This window comes from Oryctolagus cuniculus, chromosome 5 (assembly GCF_051225735.1).
Source record: "Oryctolagus cuniculus isolate XC-2025 breed Fujian yellow rabbit chromosome 5, ASM5122573v1, whole genome shotgun sequence".
NCBI lineage: Eukaryota > Metazoa > Chordata > Mammalia > Lagomorpha > Leporidae > Oryctolagus > Oryctolagus cuniculus.
In genome coordinates, this window is record NC_142871.1 from 86,597,125 (window position 1) to 86,621,170 (window position 24,046).

The window sequence follows — 24,046 nt, forward strand, 5'->3', positions numbered from 1 at the left end:
TCTAGCCATATGCTCCAGGTATACAGAATTGATAATAAAAACCCTAATCCCTTGCTGCTCAAACTGTCATCTGTGGACAAGCAACGTCAGCATCACCACAAAGCTTGTTATAAGTACAGAATATTGGGACCAGAATTTTGGTATAGCGGGTAAAGCTGCTGCCTATGATATTGGCATCCCCTATGGGCACTAGTTTAACTCCTGGCTGCTATATTTCTTATCCAACATCCTGCTAATGCCCTAGGAAAAGCAACTGAAGATGGTCCAAGGGTATGGGCACCTGCCATCCACATGGGAGATCTGGAAGAAGCTCCTGGCTCCTGACATTAGCCTGGCCCAGCCCTGGCAGCCATGTGGGTAGTGAACCAGCAGATAGAAAATCTCTCTACCTCTGTAACTCGAGTTTCAAATAAATAAATAAATTTTTTTTTGACAGATAGAGTTAGACAGTGAGAGAAAGAGAGAGACAGAGAGAAAGGTCTTCCTTCCGTTGGTTCACCCCCCAAATGGCTGCGACGGCCTGAACTACACTGATCCGAAGCCAGGAGCCAGGTGCTTCCTCCTGGTCTCCCATGCTGGTGCAGGGCCCAAGCACTTGAGCCATCCTCCACTGCCCTCCCGGGCCACAGCAGAGAGCTGGACTGGAAGAGGAGAATCCGGGACTAGAACCCGGCGCCCATATGGGATGCCAGCACCGTAGGCGGAGGATTAACCAAGTGAGCCACGGCGCCAGCCCCAAATAAATAAATCTTTAAAAATGAATAAGTAAATGCAGAATCTCAGGCAACATATTAGACCTCAGAATTTGTATTTTAACGAGATCTCCAGTAGACCTAGATGCGCATCTCACTCACCATGCTATTTTATGTCTTGATACCTTTGCATGCGCTGTCTTAACTTGAAATGCTCTTCCTTCCTTTATTTATCTAGAAAATTCTTATTTAGCTTTCAAAACTTAGCTGCTCCCAACAAACCTTTATCTGTGTTCCCAGGTGGAATTGAACATTCTCTCCTTTTGTGGCCTTATTATGTCATGTTAAATCATGTACTATATTATATGTGAAATTGCGTATTTATTCTGTGTTTACCTGATAGTGGATTCCTTAAAGGCAGATATTATCTCATAGTTACTTTTCATCTGTTTAACAATGTATATTGAACATAGATCTTATACGTACATTTTGCCTTTTAATGACCCTGGGTTCTGGGTATTAAAAAGATGGCTAAGACATTGCCTATGAGAAAATCACTAACCTAAGCATAAATGTGCTGAATAGTACCAATTGGATTAACAGTGACAAAGAAGAAGGAGTGGGGAGAGAAGGATAAACAAACCCCCTTCTTCCCTCTAGCCCTTCCTTTGGACCTCTGTCCTATGCATTGATGAATTTTTATGAAATTTTACCAATTCTTCATAATAATTGAAAGGGCAGAAAATCTTATTAAGGCCCCTTTTTCTTGTGAGATAATTTAAATATATTTCTTCTCTTTATGCTCTTGGTATAAATTATATAAGAGAGGGAAGTCTTTTTCAAAATAATACTTTTTAGCTTTAAGTATGTTATAGTCTTTGTTTTCTAATAATGTAGAAGTATGGAGGAAATTTAATTACTCATAGCCTACCACCTGATAAACCACTTCTATAAATAGTTTGGTGATTTTTTGTTTAGAAAAATAGCTTTCTCTTCCCTCCCCTCATAGATTCCACCATACACACACACACACACAAACACACACATTTTGCTGCCTTGCTTTCTCCTTGTTTAATATTATAGTGAAATATTTACCTATGATATTGCAAAGCTTCAAAACATAACATTTGTGGGGGAAGAGTTTATTCTTTGCCTTCTCAGTTGCTTGCTATTCAAACTGTTCTTTGCTTCAGTAATAGGAGGAGATCTTTTTTTTCCTTTTTTTTTTTTTATTTAGTAAATATAAATTTCCAAAGTACAGTTTATGGATTACATTGGCTTTCCCCCCCCATAATTTCCCTCCCACTCGCACCCCTCCCATCTCCCACTCCCTCTACCATTCCATTCACATCAAGATTCATTTTCAATTATCTTTATATACAGAAGATTGATTCAGTATATATTAAGTATAAGATTTCATCAGTTTGCACCCACACAGAAACACAAAGTGTAAAATGCTGTTTCAGTACTAGTTATGGCATTACTTCACATTGGACAACACATTAAGGACAGATCCCACATGAGAAGTAAGTACACAGTGACTCCTGTTGTTGACTTAACAATTTGACACTCTTGTTTATGGCGTCAGTAATCTCCTTAGGCTCTAGTCATGAGTTGCCAAGGCTATGGAAGCCTTTTGGGTTCGCCGACTTCGATCTTATTCCAACAGGGTCATAGTCAAGGTGGAAGTTCTCTCCTCCCTTCAGAGAAAGGTACCTCCTTGTTTGATGGCCCCGTTCTTTCCACTGGGATCTCACTTGCAGAGATCTTTCATTTAGGGTTTTTTTTTTTTTTTTTTTTTCCTCCCACAGTGTCTTGGCTTTCTATGCCTAAAATACTCTCATGGGCTCTTCAGCCAGATCCAAATGCCTTAAGGGCTGATTCTGAGGCCAGAGTGCTGTTTAGGACATCTGCCATTCTATGGGTCTGCTGTGTATCCCACTTCCCATGTTGGATCGTTCTCTCCCTTTTTGATTCTGTCAGTTAGTATTAGCAGACACTAGTCTTGTTTGTGTGATCCCTTTGACTCTTAGACCTATCAGTGTGATCAATTGTGAACTGTAGTTGATCACTTGGACTAGTGAGATGGCAGTGGTACATGCCACCTTGATGGGATTGTATTGGAATCCCCTGGAACATTTGTAACTCCACCATTTGGGGCAAGTCCGATTGAGCATGTCCCAAATTGTACATCTCCTCCCTCTCTTATTCCCACTCTTATATTGAACAGGGATCATTTTTCAGTTAAAATTTAAACACCTAAGAATAATTGTGTGTTAATTACAGAGTTCAACCAATAGTACTAGAACAAAAAAATACTAAAAGGGATAAAGTATTACATTGTACATCAACAGTCAGGACAAGAGCTGATCAAGTCACTGTTTCTCATAGTGTCCATTTCACTTCAACAGGTTTCCATATTGATTGTTTGCCGAACATTGAACCATCCCTGCATACCAGGGATAAATCCCACTTGGTCTGGGTGGATGATCTTTCTGATGTGTTGTTGCATTCTATTGGCCAGAATGTTATTGAGGATTTTTGCATCTATGTTCATCAGGGATATTGGTCTGTCATTGTCTTTCAATGCTGCATCTTTTTCCAGCTTAGGAATTAAGGTGATGCTGGCTTCATAGAAAGAATTTGGGAGGATTCCCTCTTTTTTGATTGTTCTGAATAGTTTGAGAAGAATTGGAGTCAGTTCTTCTTTAAATGTCTGGTAGAATTCAGCAGTGAATCCATCTGGTCCTGGGCTTTTCTTTGTTGGGAGGGCCTTTATTACTGTTTCAATTTCTGTCTCAGTTATGGGTCTGTTTAGGTTTTCTATGTCTTCATGGTTCAATTTAGGTAGGTTGCATGTGTCCAGGAATCTATCCATTTCTGATAGGTTTCCCTGTTTGCTGCCATACAAGTCCTTGTAGTAATTTCTGATGATTCTTTTTATTTCTGTGGTGTCTGTTGTTACATTTTCTTTTTCATCTCTGATTTTATTGATTTGGGTCTTTTCTCTTCTTTTTTTAGTTAGTTGGGCCAATGGGGTGTCAATTTTGTTTATTTTTTCAAAAAACCAGCTTCTCGCTTGGCTGATTTTTTGTAGTGTGTTTTTGGATTCAATCCTGTTAATTTCTTCTCTGATTTTAATTATTTCTCTTCTCCTACTAGATTTGGGTTTGGTTTGCTGCAGTTTTTCTAGGTCCTTGAGATGCGCTGAAAGCTCATTTTTTTGGTACCTTTCCAATTTCTTGATGTAGGCACCTATTGCTATAGACTTGCCTCTCAGTATTGCTTTTGCTGTATCCCATAAGTTTTGATATGTTGTGTTGTTATCCTCATTTACTTCCAGAAAGTTTTTGATTTCTCTTTTGATTTCTTGAATGACCCAGTGTTCATTCAGGAGCATATGTTGTTCAGTCTCCATGTGTTTGCATACTTTCTGTGGTTTCCTGAGTTGCTAATTTCCAGCTTCATTCCACTGTGGTTTGAGAAGCTGCATGGTATGATTCTAATTCTTTTAAATTTGCTGAGACTTGCTTTATGGCCTAGTATGTGATCAATCCTAGAGAAGGTTCCATGCACTGCTGAGAAGAATGTGAAGTCTTTAGATGTAGGATTGAAAGTTCTGTAGAAATCTGTTAGATCCATTTGGGCAATAGTGTTGATTAAATCTGCCGTTTCCTTGTTGATCTTCTGTCCTGTTGATCTGTCTGTTTCTGAGAGTGGAGTATTAAAGTCCCCCAGTATTATTGTATTGGGGTCTAAGTCTCCCTTTAACTCCCTGGCGCTTCAGGCCAATATGTTAACCCACTGCGCCACAGCACTGGCCCCCGGTTTTGTTTTTTTTTAAGACCTTGAAGTTGTTTTCAACAGAGCTTTAAGAAGTCCTACTAAGATAGGTAGTAGTCTTATTAGGGACAATGCAAATCCAATTTAGGACAAATGCAGAAAAAAACAACATGGCTTTGTAGGGGAGGAAAAGAATTTTCTCAGAGGAGAGTTGTATACTAGCTGTGGGAAGAGAGAAGAATGGAGAATGACAGTAGGGTGCCAAAATTCTGGTAGTAGATTTTTTTTCTCAGTACTGGTTTGCTCTGACTAGACTTTCCAAATTCTCTTAATTAAATGTTTCTACCTTTAACTTACTGCTTTAAAAAAAAGCTGTTCAAGATTATGGTGTATGCTTTTTTTTTTTTTTAAAGATTTATTTATTATTTGAGAGACAGAGTTACAGAGAGAGGGAGGGAGGGAGAGAGAAATCTTCCATCCACTGGTTCACTCCCCAAATGGCTGCAGTGGCTGGACTGGGCCGATCCGAAGCCACAAATCTGGAGCTTCTTTCGAGTCTCCCACATGTGTGCAGGGGCCCAAGCACTTGGGCTATATTCAGATGCTTTTCCAGGCCATTAGCAAGGCGCTGTATTGGAAGTGGAGTAGCGGGAACTAGAACTGACACCCATATTGGATGTTGGCGACATAGGCAGAGACTTAACCTACTACACCACAGCACTGGCCCCGACGATTGTGTTTTATTCAAAATATCTTGCCCCCTTTAATTTAAAGTGATTGTGAGATACCTATGTGACCAGGGTTTTATATGCCTGATTCAAAGGGTCTCTTTCAAAAGTTTTTTGTGCTGAAATGCAGTTCTATTTTAATTTCATTTTCCATAAACTTTTTGAAGTTCTCAGGGATATTGCCAAAACACTTTCAGAAGGGATCAAAGTCATGCACATTTTGAGAATGATGCTAGCTCACCTTGCAAATAGCATTATATCACAAATACAGCTTATCTGTGCAGTCTCCATCAGTGACTGTTATCATTTGTAAAATTTTACATTCCTAAATTTAAAATATTAGTACATTAATTTTATTTCTTATCAAGTTGATATTTTTCTATATTTGTGAAATTTTAATTTTTTTCATCATCTCTGCAGAGTCTGTTCTGTATTTTCTATTATATTTTCATATATGGATGATGTAACAGATCCTGGAAGTTAATAATCCTAGTAACTTATTAGATTTAACTCTTTGTCTTTACCTTTTCAGTAGTAAATTCAATATCACGTAATTTACAGTCTTAAAGATTATCATTTTTATGTGGGTATACCATTTTATAGTTGTATTTCATATGCTGTAGTTCTAATGGTACTGGAAATACTAAGTTCATCCTGTTTTTTTCTAGATTGAAGAAGGCATTGTTGTAATGGAAGATGATTCGCCAGTGGAGGCTGTGAGCACACCTAATACTCCGCGAAATCTTGCTGCATGGAAAATTAGCATTCCATATGTAGACTTCTTTGAGGACCCTTCTTCTGAAAGGAAGGAGAAAAAGGAGAGAATTCCTGTGTTTTGTATTGATGTTGAAAGAAATGATAGAAGAGCAGGTAGGAAGTTTTATAAGTACCTTTCTTAGAAGATGCCTCTCGGCCAACGCCATGGCTCAATAGGCTAATCCTCTGCCTTGCGGCGTCGGCACACCAAGTTCTAGTCCTGGTCGGGGCGCCAGATTCTGTCCCGGTTGCCCCTCTTCCAGGCCAGCTCTCTGTTATGGCCGGGGAGTGCAGTGGAGGATGGCCCAAGTGCTTGGGACCTGCACCCGCATGGGAGACCAGGAGAAACACCTGGCTCCTGGCTTCGGATCAGCGCGATGCGCTGGCCGCAGCGCACCGGCAATAGCGGCCATTGGAGGGTGAACCAACAGCAAAGGAAGACCTTTCTCTCTGTCTCTCTCTCTCACTGTCCACACTGCCTGTTAAAAAAAAAAAAAAAAAAAAGAAGATGCCTCTGAGTCTGTTTTTATCATTTTACTTAGCCCATTCTAGTTATTGAATATGACTACATATCTAAAAGGTAAGTGTCCAGAACAGCAAAGTAAATGAAGGCCTAGGATTTTTTGGGTTTTCTTCTTTATTAGGTAACTGTTAGTTCATTCACCTAGCACTTATTGAATAGATGCCTGGGACACACCTGATACTTCAGTAAGGTATTTCATATAATATTCTTTTAATAGTTTTCTTGCCGTCACCATCATTAGCTATTATACTTCAGTGACTACCATTAATTCATAATAGCCCTATATCAGGTATTACCAATTTAATTGAAATAGCATTTCCACTTTTCATTGTTGTGAACTAAATGATGAAGATATGATTGAACACAACTTAGCAAATTGTCTTCATTTTCTGCTATTTTTTTATTTTTATAGTTTCTTGGACAGACTGTAATAGAGACAGGGATTAAACAGTCTATAGTGTAATAAACAGTCTCCACTTTGGGCTTTGTCTAAGAAGTGGGGCAGTCTATATAAGAAAATGCACAATCCAAGTCATTTACACTTAGGGATGCTGTATGCAGAAAAAGAAAATTGCGGCCGGCGCTGCAGCTCACTAGGCTAATCCTCCGCTTTGCGGCGCCGGCACACTGGGTTCGAGTCCTGGTCGGGGCACCGGATTCTGTCCTGGTTGCCCCTCTTCCAGGCCAGCTCTCTGCTGTGGCCAGGGAGTGCAATGGAGGATGGCCCAAGTGCTTGGGCCCTGCACCCCATGGGAGACCAGGAGAAGTACCTGGCTCCTGCCATCGGACCAGCGCGGTGCGCCGGCCACGGCGGCCATTGGAGGGTGAACCAACGCAAAAAGGAAGACCTTTCTCTCTGTCTCTCTCACTGTCCACTCTGCCTGTCAAAAAAAAAAAAAAAAAAAATTGCATTCAGGAAGAGGGAACTATTTGTGAGGAAAGAAGGAAAAAAAGTGACAATGTTAGCAAATAGTTTTTTTTTTTTTTAATAAGATTTATTAATTTTTTCAAAAGTCAGAGTTACAGCAAGAGAGGGAGAGCCAAAGATCTTCCATCTGCTGGCTCACTCCCCAAATGGCTGCAACAACCAGAGCTGGACCAGGCCAAAGCCAGGAGCCAGGAACTTCATCTGGATCTCCCATGTGGGTGCAGGGGCCCAAGCATTTGGGCCATATTCTACTGCTTTCCCAGGCACATTAGCAGGGAGCTGGATCAGAAGTAGAGCAGCCAGGACTCAACTTAGTGCCCATATGGGATGCCAGTGCTGTAGACGGCAGTCTAACTGTTGCACCACAGCACTGGCCCCACAAATAGTTTCCAGAGAAGTAACTAAGTTGTAGTGTGAAGGTCAGTACTAATCATTGTCCTTCCCTCCCTCCTTCCCTCCCTCCTTCCTTCCTTCCTTCCTTCCTTCCTTCCTTCCTTCCTTCCTTCCTTCCTTCCTTCCTTCCTTCCTTCCTTCCTTCCTTTTTAAGATTTGTTTATTTGAAAGTCAAAGTTACACAGAGAGAGCAGAGACAGAGAGAGAGAGAGAGAGAGAGAGAGAGAGAGGGAAAGAGAGGTCTTCCATCCATTGGTTCCCCAGATGGCCGCAATGGCCGGAGCTGAGCCAAAGACAGGAGCCAGGACTTCTTCCGGGTCTTCCATATGGTTATAGGGTTCCAGGGACTTGGGCCATCCTCTACTGCTTTCCTAGGCCATAGCAGAGAGCTGTACTGGAAGAGGAGCAGCTGGGACTAAAACCGGCACCCATATGAGATGCTGGCGCCACAGGCGGAGGATTAACCTACTGCGCCACGGTGCCGGCCCAAAATTTGTATTCTAAATATAATTTTTGGCAATAATGTTGCAGGCTTCTACTGTTAAGGTAATATACTCCTATAGAATTACTGCTTGAGAGAGAGGATAAATTGTATCATTTATTACACTGAATTTTATATGCATAGCAAAATAGTAATTTCAGGATTTTCAAAACCAAAACTAAATGTAATGTTAATTTATAAAAAGAAATCTTTCATTTATTTATTTTAAACTTTTATTTTATTTAGTTAAGAAAGAGAGAGAGAGAGTGCTTCTTTCCACTGATTCACACCTCAAATGACTACAAGAGCTAGGACTGGGCCTGGCTGAAGTAAGCAGCCAGGAACTTAATCCAGGTCTCCCATATGAGTGGTGGCACCTAGTCTCTTAAGGCAATACCTACTGCCTGCCAGGGTGTGTATTAGTAGAAAGCTGGAGTTAAGAGTGGAGTCAGTATTCCCAAATGTCATCCTAACCACTAGGCCAAATGCTTACCCCTAATTTAGATCTTTTATGAACAGTATTGAAGAAGAAACCTAGAATTTGCTTTATAGGTTGTAACTATATCAGGTTATATTTTTTTTTGACAAGAAACAACATTTAAGGTTGTGTTTTGATTGACTTCATCCATTGTATTCTAAAATCTTAGCTAGAAAAAAAAAGAATAAAAAGATCTTAGCTAGAAAAAAAGAATAAAAAGATCTTAGCTAGAATGACATTGGATGCTAACAATAATAGTTAATATTTTTTGAGGGCTTGCCCTTGTGCACCAAACAATAATGTTTTATGTGGGGTGGGTGTTGTGACACAGTAGGTTAAGTTGCTGCTTGAATTACAAATGCATAATGCTGGTTCAAGTCCTGGCTAATCTGCATTTTTGATCTAGCTTCCTACCAATGCAGGGAAGCATTGTATGGTGGCTGAAGTATTTGGGTTCCTGCCACCCATGTGGGAAACCTACATGTAGTTAATGGCTCCTGGCTTTGGCCTGGTCCAGCCCTGTCCATTGCAGGCATTTGCAGAGTGAACCAGCAGATGGAAAATCTCTCTCTTTTCTCTCTGCCTCCCCTCTCTATTTCTGTGTGTGTCACTCTGCATTTCAGATAAAATAAATCTTTTAAAATGAAGTTTTATGTGGATTATTTTATGTGATAAACAGTTATTCTCCATCTAAGCAAACTAAGATTCAGTGAAGTTATTTAAGGCCGAATAGTAAGTGAGGGACTGGGATTACAATAGGCAATTTGACCACAGACTGATTGTTTAAACCCTTAATTTTTGCTATACAATCTGGTACCCCCTAGCCATATGAGGCAATTTAATTCAGTTGTAGTAAGATTTTGATTCCTTCTTTGCACTAGCCACATTTTCCTCCCTCCCTCCCTCCCTCCCTCCCTTCCTTCCTTCCTATTTGACAGGTAGAGTTATAGACAGTGAGAAAGAGAGACAGAGAGAAAGGTCTTCCTTCCGTTGGTTCACTCCTCAAATGGCTGCCATGGCCAGCACTGTGCCGATCCGAAGCCAGGAGCCAGGCACTTCCTCCTGGTCTCCCATGTGGGTGCAGGGGCCCAAGCACCTGGGCCATCCTCCACTGCCTTCCTGGGCCACAGCAGAGAGCTGGACTGGAAGAGGAGCAACCAGGACTAGAACCCGGCGCCCATATGGGATGCAGGCACTGCAGGCGGAGGATTAGCCAAGTGAGCCACGGTGCCGGCCCCTACTAGCCACATTTCAACTGCTTAGTGGCAACATGTAGCTAGTAGCTACTAAATTTTTGCATTTTGATAATCACAGCTCTGTTGAATAGTACTACTGTACTGTATTAGATCAGGGCAGTTTGGTCAATATTTGAGAGACCCCCAAAATAGATCACAAATTTTTATGAAATACATCATTTTGGTGATGTTTTAAGTTTCTGCCTTTTCTGTTCTGTTGTAGAAAAACTGTATTGTCTTGATATAACTTCATAAATAGATGAAATATATCAATATCTTATACATAATTTTAAAATTAAAATGTGAAATAAAGTATATTAATAATGTGATGTTGAGAGTCATAAGCTATTAGTACTGTGGAATAATTTCTGTGTTTTTTTTTGTTTATTTTATTTGTATTCTTTGTTCAATTTTTATTTATCTGAAAGGCAAAGCTTGAGACAGAGAGACAAACATCTTCCATTTGCTGATTCACTCCCCAGATACCTGTAATAGCCAGGGCTGGGCCAGGCTGAAGCCAGGAGTCAGGACCTCAATCCAGGTCTCACAGTGGGTTGCAGCAGGGATCCCTCCCCTTCCCCCCACCATCTTTTGCCTTCCCAGGTTGCATATTAGTAGGAAGCTAGATCAGAAGTGGAGCCAGAGCTTGAGCCTGGCAGTCCAGTGTGGGGTGTAGGCATCCCAAGCAGTGTCTTAACCACCACACTAAATACTCAGCCCAGATTTGTGTTCTGTTTTTTAAAAGACTGATTTTTTAAAAGGCAGAATGACAGAGATAAAGAAATAGAGACTGAGACTGAGACCAAAAAAGAGATCTTTCATCCACTGATTCACTCCCCAAATGGCTGCAATGGCCAGGGTTATGCCGGCATGAAACCAGGAACCATCTATCTGGTCTCCCATGTTGATGGCAGGGACTCAAGTACTTGAACCGTAACCCCACATGTTAGGAAGGAGCGGGTTCAGAAGCTGAGGAACTGGGGCTTGAACTGGCACTCCAGTGTTAGATGCAGATGTTCAGGTGGCTGGCTTAACCTGCTGTGCTACACCACCTGCCCAGCTTTGTATTTTAATCTGTTAAATATTGCATCCTTTTAATAGTTGGTTGTAAAATTGTTTGTTACTCTGTATGTTTTCCTTTAATTTATAGTTGGACATGAGCCTGAACATTGGTCTGTCTACAGAAGATACCTTGAATTCTATGTACTTGAATCAAAACTAACAGAATTTCATGGTATGTTGTTCTTTTTGTTCAAAATTCTGTTTCAGCATAAGCATTCTTGAAAGCAGCTGTATCAAGTTACTATTTAAATTTTAAGTAATTGTATCAAAGAAGTGTAGCAGTTGTCTGTACTTTTATTGGTAATAGGAATATATTTTTTCTTTATATTTTTAAGTCCTTATGCAACAGCTGTTTTGATAAGAAAATTTATTCTTAAAACTGTGTGTATGAAATACATGAAATTTGTCCACTTTATATAAATTTAAAAAAGAAAACAAATTTAAAAGCTGACATTTAAGTATATTTCAGAAAAGGTTCTCTATCCCATTTACTTTTTGTTTAAACTGATATGATGGTGCTTTGTACATTAATCATCATCTTCCTTAGTAAACAAATATGTTTAGTATGTATCATGGCAAAGTTCTGTTTTAGCTATCAGGTTTATGTGTGGAAACAAAACTAGAAGTTGAATGTTTCCTTTGAGGGCAGATCAGTTGGAAAAAGAGAGCATTTTTCATTATTAGTTCTTTTTCTAAATCTTTTTAGTACATTATTTTAGTAAACATTGAGAGATACAGGTATTAAATATTTCTAACCATTTTGTACATGAGTTGATAAGTTTTATTTGTGTGTTCTGAGTTTTTATTTTGGAAGAGCTCTGTGGATTGTTTCCTGATCTAGATTCAGGTTGGTTTTGAATTAAAAAGGACAGCAAATCTTGTTTATCTTGCTTTAATAGGAATGCCTGTAATAAGATGATTCTTTTAGGAAAATAAAGAATACAAAGTCACACTCCATAGTTGCCTAGATTTTGAATTTGTACTTATCTTCAAATGGTTGTCACTTCCTCCAGGCCAGTCTGAAATATTGCCATCCCTATCTTATTTCTCTAAGAACTATGCTTTTTTTATGTGTAAGGCTGAGATAACATAATTTAGCCTCATACTCAAAAACCCTGGACTAACCAAAGTTGGTTGGATTCCCAACATTGTCATATTGAATATCATGTTTATACAGTAACTATAGATTTTATTTTTTAAATTTATTTATTTATTTGAAAGAGTTAGAGAGAGAAAGGTCTTTCATCCACTGGTTTACTCCCTAATTTGCTGCAACAGCCAGATCAGTTCCAGTCCGAAGCCATGTGGATACAGGGGCCTAAGGACTTGGACCACATTATACTGCTTTCCCAGGCTATAGCAGAGAGATGGATTGGAAATGGAGCAGCTGGGATTTGAACTGGCACCCTTATGGGCTGCCGGCACTGCAGGCGCAGCAGCTTTACCCACTACACACACCACAGCGCTGGCCCCTGGCGTAAAAATTTTTGGTCAGCCCTATCTTAGAAAACTTGTCTTTTTTTTTTTTCTAAAACATATATGAATGGTCTTCTAAAAATTCATGGCAAATACATATTATGAAAAAGCTACATATGGATTTAAAAATATTTTTGCACCAAAATAAATTATTTTTTAATTCCATTTTGGATAAACTTTTTGAAAATTCCCCCAAGTAATCCCCATGTAATATTAACAATACGCCACCATTTTTCTCATGAGTACTTTTTTTTTTTTTTTAATAAATTTACTTGAGAGACAGACAAAAAGTTCCCATCTACTGGTTATCAAATACCCACCCACAACTTCTGAGACTGGGCCAGGCAGAAGCCAGGAGCCAGAAACAAAATCTGGGTCTTGCCGGCGCCGCGGCAAGACCACTAGGCTAATCCTGCGCCTGCGGCGCAGGCACACTGGGTTCTAGTCCTGTTCGGAGTGCCAGATTCTGTCCTGGTTGCTTCTCTTCCTGTCCAGCTCTCTGTTGTGGTCCAGGAGTGCAGTGGAGGATGGCCCAAGTCCTTGGGCCCTGCACCCACATAGGAGACTAGGAGAAGCACCTGGCTCCTGCTTCAGATCAGCACGGTGTGCCGGCTGCAGTGTGCTGGCCAGAGCGGCCATTGGAGGGTGAACCAACGGAAGGAAGACCTTTCTCTCTGTCTCTTTCTCTCACTGTCACTCTGCCTGTAAAGAAAAAAAAAAAGATAAAAAAAAAAAAATCTGGGTCTTCCATATGGGTGGCAGGAACTCCATTTCTTGAGCAATCATTGCTGCTTCCAGGGTCTGTTAGTAGGAAGATAAAGCCAGGAGCGAACCTAGGCACTCAGATGTGGGGTGTACAGCTCTCTGCTGTGGCCTGGGAAAGCAGTGGAAGACGGCCCAATTCCTTGGGCCCCTGCATCCATGTGGGAGACATGGAAGAAGCTCCTGGCTCCTGGCTTCAGATTGGCGCAGCTCCGGCCTTTGCGGCCAATTGACGAATGGAATTCGGATGGAAGACCTCTCTCTCTCTCTCCTTCTCTTTCTGTGTAACTGACTTTGAAGTAAAAAAAAAAAAAAAAAATCTTAAAAAAAAAAAAACCCTCTGTGTTACAAAAAAAAAAATATGTGGGATGTAAATTTTTTTAAAGATTTATTTATTGGAAAGAATTATACAGAGAGAAGAATACACACAGAGAGAAAAAGAAAGAGAGAGAGAAAGAAGCAAAGAGACAGAGAGACAGAAAGGGATCTTCCATCCACTGGTTCACCCCCAAAATGGCTTCAGTGGCTGGGGCTGAGCCAGACTGGAGCCAGGAATCAGGAGCTGCTTCTCCCACGTGGGTGCAGAGGCCTAAGCACTTGGTCCATCTTCTACTGATTTCCCAGGCACATTAGCAGGGAGTTGGATCAGAAGTGGAGCAGCTGGGTCTCAAACCAGCGCCCATATGGGATGCCAGTGTTGCAGGCAGTGACTGTACCCCATGCCGTGATGCCAGCCCAACGTGCAAGCAGTCCTAACTACTAGGCTAAATGCCTGCCCCAGCCTCAGTAATTTCTTTAGTAAGATTTTAGTTAGCAGAACCCAAGCAGTTTCAAGATAATCTCGTAATAATTTTTTGAAGTTCTTTTACTAGGATAGAAAGCTAAAAAAAAAAAATGTGTTATTGAAGAGTGGTTGTTGAGAGAAGATGGTCAGTAGACTCAAGATTTTGTGAAGATTATTTCAAGGGTAATGTCTGATCTCTACAAACAAGTGTTGTGAATCTGATTTGCCAGTGTAAATTTTAAATTAGATTTTTAACATAGCAGTACATAGTAATAACTTTAGTATATCATAATTTCAGGCACATTTCCTGATGCCCAGCTTCCTTCCAAGAGGATCATTGGCCCCAAAAATTATGAATTCTTAAAATCAAAGAGAGAAGAGTTTCAAGAATATCTGCAGGTATAGAACTGTTGTATAACTTGATTTAAAACTAATAATCATACCATTTTCTGATTTGTCTTTTTCTCTTGTACATATATTCTTTGCTTTCTAAATACTGTTCCATATGAATTTCAAAAGTTCTTTTATTTTTTTTTTTAATTTTTATTTTTAAAATTTATTTCCATTTGGATTTTAAGATGAATTTTTATCAAAATGTGGTCTTTTAAAATTGATAATCAAAGAAATACCAGATATCTTGTTGAGGGAGAGGGATGCCTTTAATTTGTTTAAAACTAATTAAAACTTGGTATAGGAAAGTTAAAAAGAAAGGTGAGAAACTTTTGGAGTAAAAGATTAAAATTGTGTTCTAAGAATACAAGTTATTGTTTTGGCTACTGTTTGTTTTGTTTTCTGTTAGATTCTGTGTTTGGTACTTTCTGAATGGGTTTGTTTAGCTTTTCTATATCTTCTTTTATATATATATACATATATATGTATGTGTATATATATATACACATATATTCATTTATTTATTTGAAAGGCAGAGTTACCGTGAAAGAGAGGGAGATCCTCCATCCACGAGTTCACTCCCCAAATGGCCACAGCTGCCATGGCTGAGCTAGGTTGATTCTTTCTTCTGGGTCTGTCTCAGGATGGCAGGGGCCCAAGCACTTAGGTTATCTTCTGCTGCTTTTCCAAGGCCATTAGCAGGGAGCTGCTTCAGAAGTGGTACAGCCAGGACATGAACTGGCACCCATATGAGATCTGGTGTTGTAGGCAAGTGGCTTTACCTGCTGTGTCACTGTGCCGGCCCCTGAATATCTTCTTGATTTAATCTTGGTAGGTTATAAGTCTCCAGGAGTGTATTCATTTTGTTAGCATATACAATTCATATTACTTTTCTTTGATCTTTTGTATTTCCATGGTATTGGTTGTATTGTCTTCTATTTCATCTATAATTTTATTTATTTGAATTTTTTCTCTTCTGTTAGCTTGGATAAAGGTTTACTTATTTTGTTTTTCTCAAAAAACCAGTTTTTATTTTGTTGATCTTTTGTATTATATTTTCTTTTTAGTTCCATTTTCACTTATTTTGGTTCTGATTCTTAATATTCCTTACCTCTTGCTAATTTTGGGCTTGTTTTATTCTTGTTTTTGTGAGTTCTTGAGATGCATCATTAGAGTATTTGAGATCTTTTTTTTTAAATGTAAGCAGTTATTGTGATACATTTCACTCTTAATACTGCATTTGCTGTATTCCACAGGTTTTGATATGTTGTGCTTTCATTTTCATTTGTTTCAAGAAAGCTTTTTGGCTTTATTTCCTCAGTGATCCATTTTTATTCAGTAGCATATTTAATTTCCATGTTTAAGCCTTTGTAGTCTGAGAAGAATACAAAGTATGATTTCAATCTTTTTAAATTTACTGAGACTTCATTTGTGGCCTGATATATGGTCTGTCTTATGAAATGTTCCATATGCTAATGAGAATATATATGTATGTTCTGTAGCCGTTGTATAAAATGTTCTGTAAATGTCTTATTAGATCCATTTGCTCAATAATAGTGGTCAGCTCTGATGTTTCTTTGTTGATTTTCTTTCTGGGTGATCTGTGCATTAACATTCCCCACTATTATTATATTGGAGTCTATTTCTCCCTTTAGGTCTAATATTTGTTTTTTGTGTCTGGGTGGTCTTGTGTTGGATGCATATATATTTATGACTGTTATATCTTCTTGCTGAATTGTTTCTTTTATCAATGCAGAATGTTTTTGTCTCTTTTTATAGTTTTTGATTTAAAATATTTTATTTGCTATAAATATAGCTATATGAATATAGCTATTCCTGTTGATTTTTGGTCTCTATTCACATGATATGTCTTTTTCGAGCCCTTCACTTTCAGTCTATATGTATCTTTCTTTACCTGTGAAGTGAGTTTCTGGAAGGCATCTTATAGTTGGGTCTTGTGTTTTGTTGTTGTTGTTGTTGTTATCCATTCAGCCTACTTGTATTTTTTGACTGGGCCTTTTACTCCCAAATCTTGAAATATGGACACCTCAAAGAACCTTAACCAGACTCAACCAAAAAAGATCTTCTCCAAGGCAAATTATAGTGAAATTGTAAAAGTTGAGGAAAAGGAGAGAATCTTAAAGACAATAAATGAAAAACATGCAATTACTTACATGTAAAGGAATAGAAAAAATTAGTTCTTATCTATCAGTAGTAACCTTGAATGTAAGTGGTCAATGTTGATAGATAAAAACTAACTCCTGTCATTTTGTTGATTAGTTACTGATTGTATCTGCTGGTAGTGAATTTTATACTTTCATATGTTTTCATTATGTTTACTTTTTAAAAAAAAGATTTATTTTATTTATTGAAAGAGTTAGAGAGAGAGGTAGAGACAGAGAGAGAGGTCTTCCATCTGCTGGTTCACTCCCCATGTGGCCACAATGGCCGGAGCTGCGCTGATCTGAAGGCAGGAGCCAGGAGCTTCTTCCAGGTCTCCCATGTGGGTGTTCAGGGGCCCAAGGGCTTGGGCCATAGCAGAGGGCTGGATTGGAAGAGGAGCACCTGGGACTAGAACTGACACCCATATGGGATGCCGGTGCTTCAGGCCAGAGCTTTTACCCATTGCACGACAGTGCTGGCTCTCATTATATTTACTTTTAATCTGGGACACTTGTCAGGATTTCTTATAAGGCTGATCTTGTGATAAATTCTCTCAGTTTTTGCTTATTTGGGAAATACTCTATTAATCCTTTACTTTTAAAGGCTAGCTTGGTGGATATAATATTCTTGGTTTGAAGTGGTTTTTTTTGTTGTTGTTTGGAAATATTTATATCAGAACGATGAAACTAAAGGTTAGAGACAATGGATGTCATTAGTTTAGACAGCAAAACAGCATTAGTTTATTATAAATGAGACATGGAAACTATTTGTGTGATGCCATTTCTATAGAAATTTCAGTCTACATATTTTTCAAGAATGCTACAGTCTTTAAATAAAAATCTTTGTGCTGTAGAACTACTTTGGTGCCTCTGTATTCTGGAAGAAGAACTTTATCTCCAATTTTCACATTATCTGGTTAAATCTCTCTACCTGCTTTCCTTTAAAGTCTGATCCAACAGTTGTAACTGTTGCTGCAGTACTTTTCCTTGATATTTTTCTGGAAGCAGAGTACATTCTTTGGTTACAGTTTCCATGGCACTTCTTTTAACCAATACTCTATCAAAGAGTGAAAGAAGCTTCCTAAATCCTTGTCCTGCCGTGGTCCTCGCATTGCAACTCCTACTCTGCTCTTGCACCACTGGAAGGAGAGACTCTACCGCCTCTTTTTTTTTTAATATTACAATTTTTTACAAAGACTTATTCATGTATTTTGAAAGCGTTACAGAGAGAGAGAGAGCAAGAAACAGATCTTCCATCTGCTGATTCACTCCCTAGATAGTCATGGTGTGCAGCGTTGGTCCAGGTTGAAGCCAGGATCCAGGATCCAGGATCCAGGATCTTCATCTAGGTCTCCCAAGTGGGTGCAGGGATTCAAGCACTTGGGCCATCTGCCACTGTTTTCCCAGGCCATTAAGCAGGGAGCTAGATTGGAAGTGGAACAGTGGAACATGAACTAGCACCAGTAAGGGATTCTGGCATCGCAGGTGGTGGCTTTACCTGCTATGCCATCGTGCAGGCATTCCTTCCTCTATCCTCTTTACTGAAGCTTTCCCTCAGACAGTCTTGTAGAAATACAGTTCTTCCCTGATTGTTCTATTGTTCTGATTTTTTTCCTGCCTGTGGTGGATGCAGATCCTCTCTATTCAGCTATCTTAATCCCTCTCTGTAACTGTTATTATTTCAGTAGATGATACATCAGCTTTAGTTATTTATTTGAGACATGACTCTCTAAGATTAATGATTATTTTTCTTCATTAAGAAAAGAACACTAGAGAGAAGATACTTTGTTTTTTTTTTTTTTTTTAAGGTTTATATTATTGGGGCCTGGAATTTATTGTTTTTATTAATTGTTAATTTAGGTAAATTTAGATTTCTCCTAACCAAAAATCAGTGCTTTTTAAAATAGTCAACATTTAATTTTCTGTGTCTGAACTGATGAATGCCTTCAACCCAAAAATATTTTCTATGCAATATTTTGGTGATCTGAAATTTGAAAAATAATGATTACTGTAAGATTTGGAAATATAACAGAGCTATGCTTTTGTTGATAAGCAATAACACATTTTTTTTTTAAATTAATTATTTGAAAGGTAAGATGACAGAGAGGGAGAAACAAAGAGTAAAAGGGGGTGGGGAGAGAGAGAGATATCTTCCATCTGCTGGTTCACTCCCCAAATGGAGGCAACAATGAGGGCTGGGCTAGGCCAATGCCAGGAACCAGAAACTCCACTGGTAGGGGCCCAAATTCTTGGGCCATAATATGCCTTTTCCAGGCATATTAGCAGGAAGCTGGATCAGAAGTGGAGTAGCTGGGACTCACACAGCATCACAGTTGGTGGCTTAACCTGCTGTGCCATAATGCCAACCCCAAGCTATTGCTTGAACCAACTTATTCTTTCTGAGAACTAGAGCATTTCATTCTAGAATAAATATTTTCTGGTAATGTATATTTAAACTAGAGGTAGTTGATCTGGTATTTTGTTTATGTAGCTTTTTTGTCTGAAAGAGTTTTATGGGTCTGGCGTTGGCAGTACAGTGGGTTAAGCCAACACCTGCAACTCAGGCATTCCATATTAGCAATTGTTTAAGTCCCAGCTGTTCCACTTCTGCTCCAGCTCCCTGCTAATGTGCCTAGGAAAGCAGTAGAAGACAGCCCAAGTGCTTGGGGCCCTGCATCCACGTGAGAGACCTAGATGAAACTCCTGGCTGCCGACTTTAGCTTGGCCCACTTCTAGCTGTTTGTGGCCATTTGGGGAGTGTAGCGGATGGAAAAATCTGTCTTTCTCTCCCCTTCTCTCTAACTCTACCTTTCAAATAAGTAAAATAAATCTTAAAAAAATTTTATAACTTTTATGGTTATAGAACTGAGTATTACAGAAGACTGATTAATTTTGATGTATGAAAGTCAGCTTATCTTGATAGAAAATAGTGTTTTAAGAACAGACAACAGAATTTCCAAGTTATTTCACATTTCTACATTCAGTTTTCTGCAAAATCATTTCTGTTGACTTAATTATCAAGGAAGTTTTAGGATATTAGAATAGTCATTTTGTAGTTAAGAAACCAAGAGGTAAGATTAGCTAATGTTTAGTCTTCCTGTTTATCAGATGCTCTATGAAATGCTTCATATAATAACAATATAAAATAGATAATTTTTAAAAATTTATTTATTTTTATTTGAAAGAGAGAGAGAGAGAGAGAAACAGGGAGGAAACTCCCATCCACTAGTTCACTCCACAGATGACCACAATAGCCAGGGCTGGGCTAGGCCAAAGCCAGGAGACAGGAGCTTCTTTTTTCTTTTTTTTAAAAAAATGTTATTTAAATTATACAGGTTTCATGTATTTCATATATACAGATTTGGGAACATAGTGATACTTCCCACCATAAACTCCCTCCCACCCATACTCCAACCCTTCTTCTTCCTTCCTCTCCTGTTTTCATTCTTAATTTTTATAAAGATCTATTCTCAATTTACTTAATGATTTTAAAGTTAACTCTACACTAAGTAAAAGAGTTTAATAAATAGTATGAAGAAAACAACACTGTTCTTCAGCAGAAAAGACATGGGCTGTAAACAATCATTGAATTTCAAAATGTCCATTTCATTCCTCTTTGGAGTCTCCCACATGAGCTGCAGGGGCCCACCCACTTGAGCCATCTTCCACTGCTTTTCCCAGGCCATTAGCAGGGAGCTGGGTCAGAAGTGGAGCAGCTGGGTTTTGAGCTGGCACCCATATGGGATGCTGGCACTGCAGGCAGCGGCTTAACCTGCTACTCCACAGTCTATCCCTGTAGGTACTGTTGTTATCCCCATTTTAAAGACAAGAAAGCTGACTTTTGGGCAATTTAGGGAGTTTTCTGAGGTTACCTATCTAGCAAATGGAAGGGCCAAATTTTAAATCCTATACATGTCTGATTGTAGAGGCCAAGATTTTACCTGCTGTGCTTTGCTGTTCTCTTTATAATTGTGGTTGTTTGTTCTAAGTATAAAAAAGCTTTTGGGAATTTGAAATTGTTTTTTAAAATCACTTTAGTATAGTTTTGATTATCCTTTTAGATTTTTAAGCTGTGCTTTTCCCTTTTTCCATTTAAGAAACTTCTGCAGCATCCAGAACTGAGTAATAGTCAACTTCTAGCAGACTTTCTGTCCCCTAATGGTGGGGAAACACAGTTTCTTGATAAGATACTACCAGATGTAAATCTTGGTAAGTCAATTTAGAGAATTTTACATGAGTATAAGAAAATAAATTGAAAAGTATTAGGGTTTTCAGATTAACTTAGAAAAATAGTTTATATAGTAGAGCCATGTGGTAGACTCCAAAGGCCTTATTTCTGCATTTTGATCATGAAATAATGATGTTACTCTGCCTATTTTATGAGTTTAATTATTTAAAAAGTCACTTTTAGCCATATATCCTATCACATAAAATTATGTTGGCCAATGTGGTTTTGCCTTTGCTTTCTAAATGTAAAATGAGATAATACTTCTGCATATATACATGCTTGCAGAATATATTGAGCTATTTCTCAATAGAAATCTCCAAAAAGGTCAGATATATTAACATTTGACTTAGTTTAAGACTCAGGTGCTTTTTACTACATCGTTAAGTTATGTCATATCCTTTTATTTTGTATTCTAAAGCATTGTAAATATGCCATTTTAAAGCTTACTTTTAATGGGGGTACAACTTACAGTAATAATTCCAATAAGTATATAAACTTAATTTAATTCCCTTGAGTTAATTTTAATGGCATTATGAGCAAATTTCACTCTGTGGTACTTCTTTCTGTGCATGACTTTTATTTACAGTTTAATTATTGACTATATAACTTAGACATGAAAAGTACACATGAGATATACGGAAACATTTCGGGTTTGAATCTCAGTGCTTTAATTTGTTTTGATTTTTTTAATAACAATTTAGAAAAATTTGTAAATAAAGTCTTCATTCTCAGTTTCAGTGAGAAAAATGAGTAAAATCATTTTGCAGTCTGTAGCTTGTCTTAGAGCAGTACGATTTTATCTTTAAAAATTTTATTTACTTTAAGCCGGCGCCGTGGCTCAATAGGCTAATCCTCCACCTTGCGGCGCCGGCACACCGGGTTCTAGTCCCGGTTGGGGCGCCGGATTCTGTCCCGGTTGCCCCTCTTCCAGGCCAGCTCTCTGCTATGGCCAGGGAGTGCAGTGGAGGATGGCCCAGGTGCTTGGGCCCTGCACCCCATGGGAGACCAGGAAAAGCACCTGGCTCCTGGCTCCTGCCAGGATCAGCGCGGTGCGCCGGCTGCAGCGGCGGCCATTGGAGGGTGAACCAACGGCAAAAGGAAGACCTTTCTCTCTCTGTCTCTCTCTCTCACTGTCCACTCTGCCTGTCAAAAAAAAAAAAAAAAAAAAAAAATTTTATTTACTTTAATTTTATCTGGAATGTATGGAGACACAGAGAGAAACAGAGAAAGAAAGAGATCTTCATTTGCTAGTTCACTCCTTGAATGTTCTTAGGAGCCAGAAGACCCCAAGTTTTAGGCAATCACTGTTGCCTCCTAGAGTGTGCATTAGCAGGAAACTGGAATGGAAAAAAAAGCCGAAACTTAAGTCTAGGCATTCTGATAAAAACAATATGGGGTGCCCCAAATGGTATGTTAACCATTATGTCAAATGCCTAATCCCACTAGTACTATTTTAAAGGAAATTGAGGATGTGTCAGAGCTTACATTTGATCTATTTTTAAAATGTTAATTAAAATTTATTATGGTAGATATAAAATTCCTCCTCAGATTATACTTTGCTGGAAAATGAAGACATTTATTATACTTCTTTTCAGAAAATATTTTTTTGTGTTATAATATTTGAACATTTAATTCTACCTGTCACTTTTGTATGAATTATTATTATAGTTTTCTTAAATAGCCACAGGGTCAACAGAAATCAGATATTTGTTTTCTCTTTACCATTAATATATTACATACATAAATATAAACAGACATTGTGGTGCAGTGGGTTTGGCTGCCACTTGTGACACTGGCATCCCATATTGGAGCATGATTTGAGTCCCAGCTGCTCCATTTCTGATAGAATTCCCTGCTAATGTGCCTGGGAAATCAGTGAAAGATGGCCCAAGTGCCTGGACCCTGGCCACCTATGTGGAAGACCCAGATGAAGTTCTGGGCTTCCGCCTGGAGCAGCTCCAGCTGTTGTAGCCATCTGGGAAGTGAACCATTGGATGGAAGATCTCTCTGTCACTCTACCTGTCATACATATATTCAAATAAATAGTAATTTTGACATTTTTAGTGAATTATCTAACAAACCCTTTGGATTGCACATATTCTGCTTTGGAAACTCTTGGTTTACAAATCTGCTCCATGGGTGGCCACATTGTGTACCACATTGTGCTTGTGTACCACATTGGAGTACCTAGGTTTTTTTCCCAGCTCCAGTTCTAGCTCCTGAATCCAGCTTCTGTTAATGCACACCTAGCTCAAATAATTGGATTTTGCCTCCCAAGTGGGAGACTTGCTTTGCTTTCCTGGCTCCTAGATACAGCCCCTTATATAGTTATCTAGTCCCTAATAATGCAAGCATTTGGAGAATGAACCAGCGGATGGAAGCTCATTTTATACGTCTCTGTTTTTCTCTGCCTCTCTTAGATGAATTAAAAAAAAAAAAAACAACCTGCTCCATAATCCCTATCCCACCTGCTAATCATCAGTGACCTCATTTTCTCACTCTTCATCTTCTTGACCTCCCCATACCCTTCTACCCTTTAGAAATTCTCTAGCATTCATTGATGCATTCTGCTATGTTAACTGTTCATGCCTCTTTCTGTTCCTCCATTTTTATTCCATACAGTCTTCCCTTCTCTTGTGTGCCTAAGTAATGGTGTTTCCCAAGACAGTCCTCAGTTTTCTTCTGGCCAGTCTCAGAAAAACTTATTTTAGTTCTTTCCTGTAAATACATGTTTACAAATACAGTTTGACCTTTAGTTAGGCTTTTCGAATAACCAATTGAACATTACCATCTGATCTCCTTTTTTCTTTTCAGAACCAACATTTACTTCTTTAATTGGTACTACAGTTATCTCAGTCACTCTTGTAACTTTTAGTATTACCTTGGATTCTTTTAGTGCTTTCACTAAACATCTGTTTTGTTTTCCTGGATTGTGTCAGTATTATCTTTATGATATCTGAGTCATACCTTATTATTCCTTCTTTATTTAAAAAATTTTAAAAGACATACAAAAATTATATATATTTACAGGATACTATATGATGATGTTTTGTTACATGTATTCATCATGTAGTGTCCAATCAAGGTAAATATGTTTATCCTGTCAAGCATTTAACATTTCCTTATAAAGAAGGAATTCAAAAATCATGTTTTCTAGTTTTTCCAAGATATACATATGTGTGTGT

The 24,046-nt window shown here is 38.6% G+C and overlaps 2 protein-coding genes and 1 pseudogene across 17 annotated transcripts in view; 1 reads left to right on the top strand and 2 right to left on the bottom strand.

Annotated features, from left to right (window-relative positions):
• Nucleotides 1-24,046, top strand: part of SNX14 (sorting nexin 14) — a 98,661-nt gene that overhangs the window by 55,062 nt on the left and 19,553 nt on the right. For 13 of the 16 annotated variants that reach the window (XM_051854506.3, XM_051854507.3, XM_051854508.3 and 10 more), the window contains 4 exons: nt 5,872-6,073; nt 11,148-11,231; nt 14,380-14,480; nt 20,731-20,842. In XM_051854506.3, coding sequence (XP_051710466.1) covers nt 5,872-6,073; nt 11,148-11,231; nt 14,380-14,480; nt 20,731-20,842 — 499 coding nt within the window. The remainder of the gene's footprint in view (nt 1-5,871; nt 6,074-11,147; nt 11,232-14,379; nt 14,481-20,730; nt 20,843-24,046) is intronic. The other 3 variants (XR_016233881.1, XR_016233883.1, XR_016233882.1) reach the window with 1 other exon arrangement.
• Nucleotides 1-24,046, bottom strand: part of NT5E (5'-nucleotidase ecto) — a 105,067-nt gene that overhangs the window by 6,793 nt on the left and 74,228 nt on the right. The window lies entirely within an intron of this gene.
• LOC108177444 (10 kDa heat shock protein, mitochondrial pseudogene) lies at nt 17,306-20,451 on the bottom strand (annotated as a pseudogene).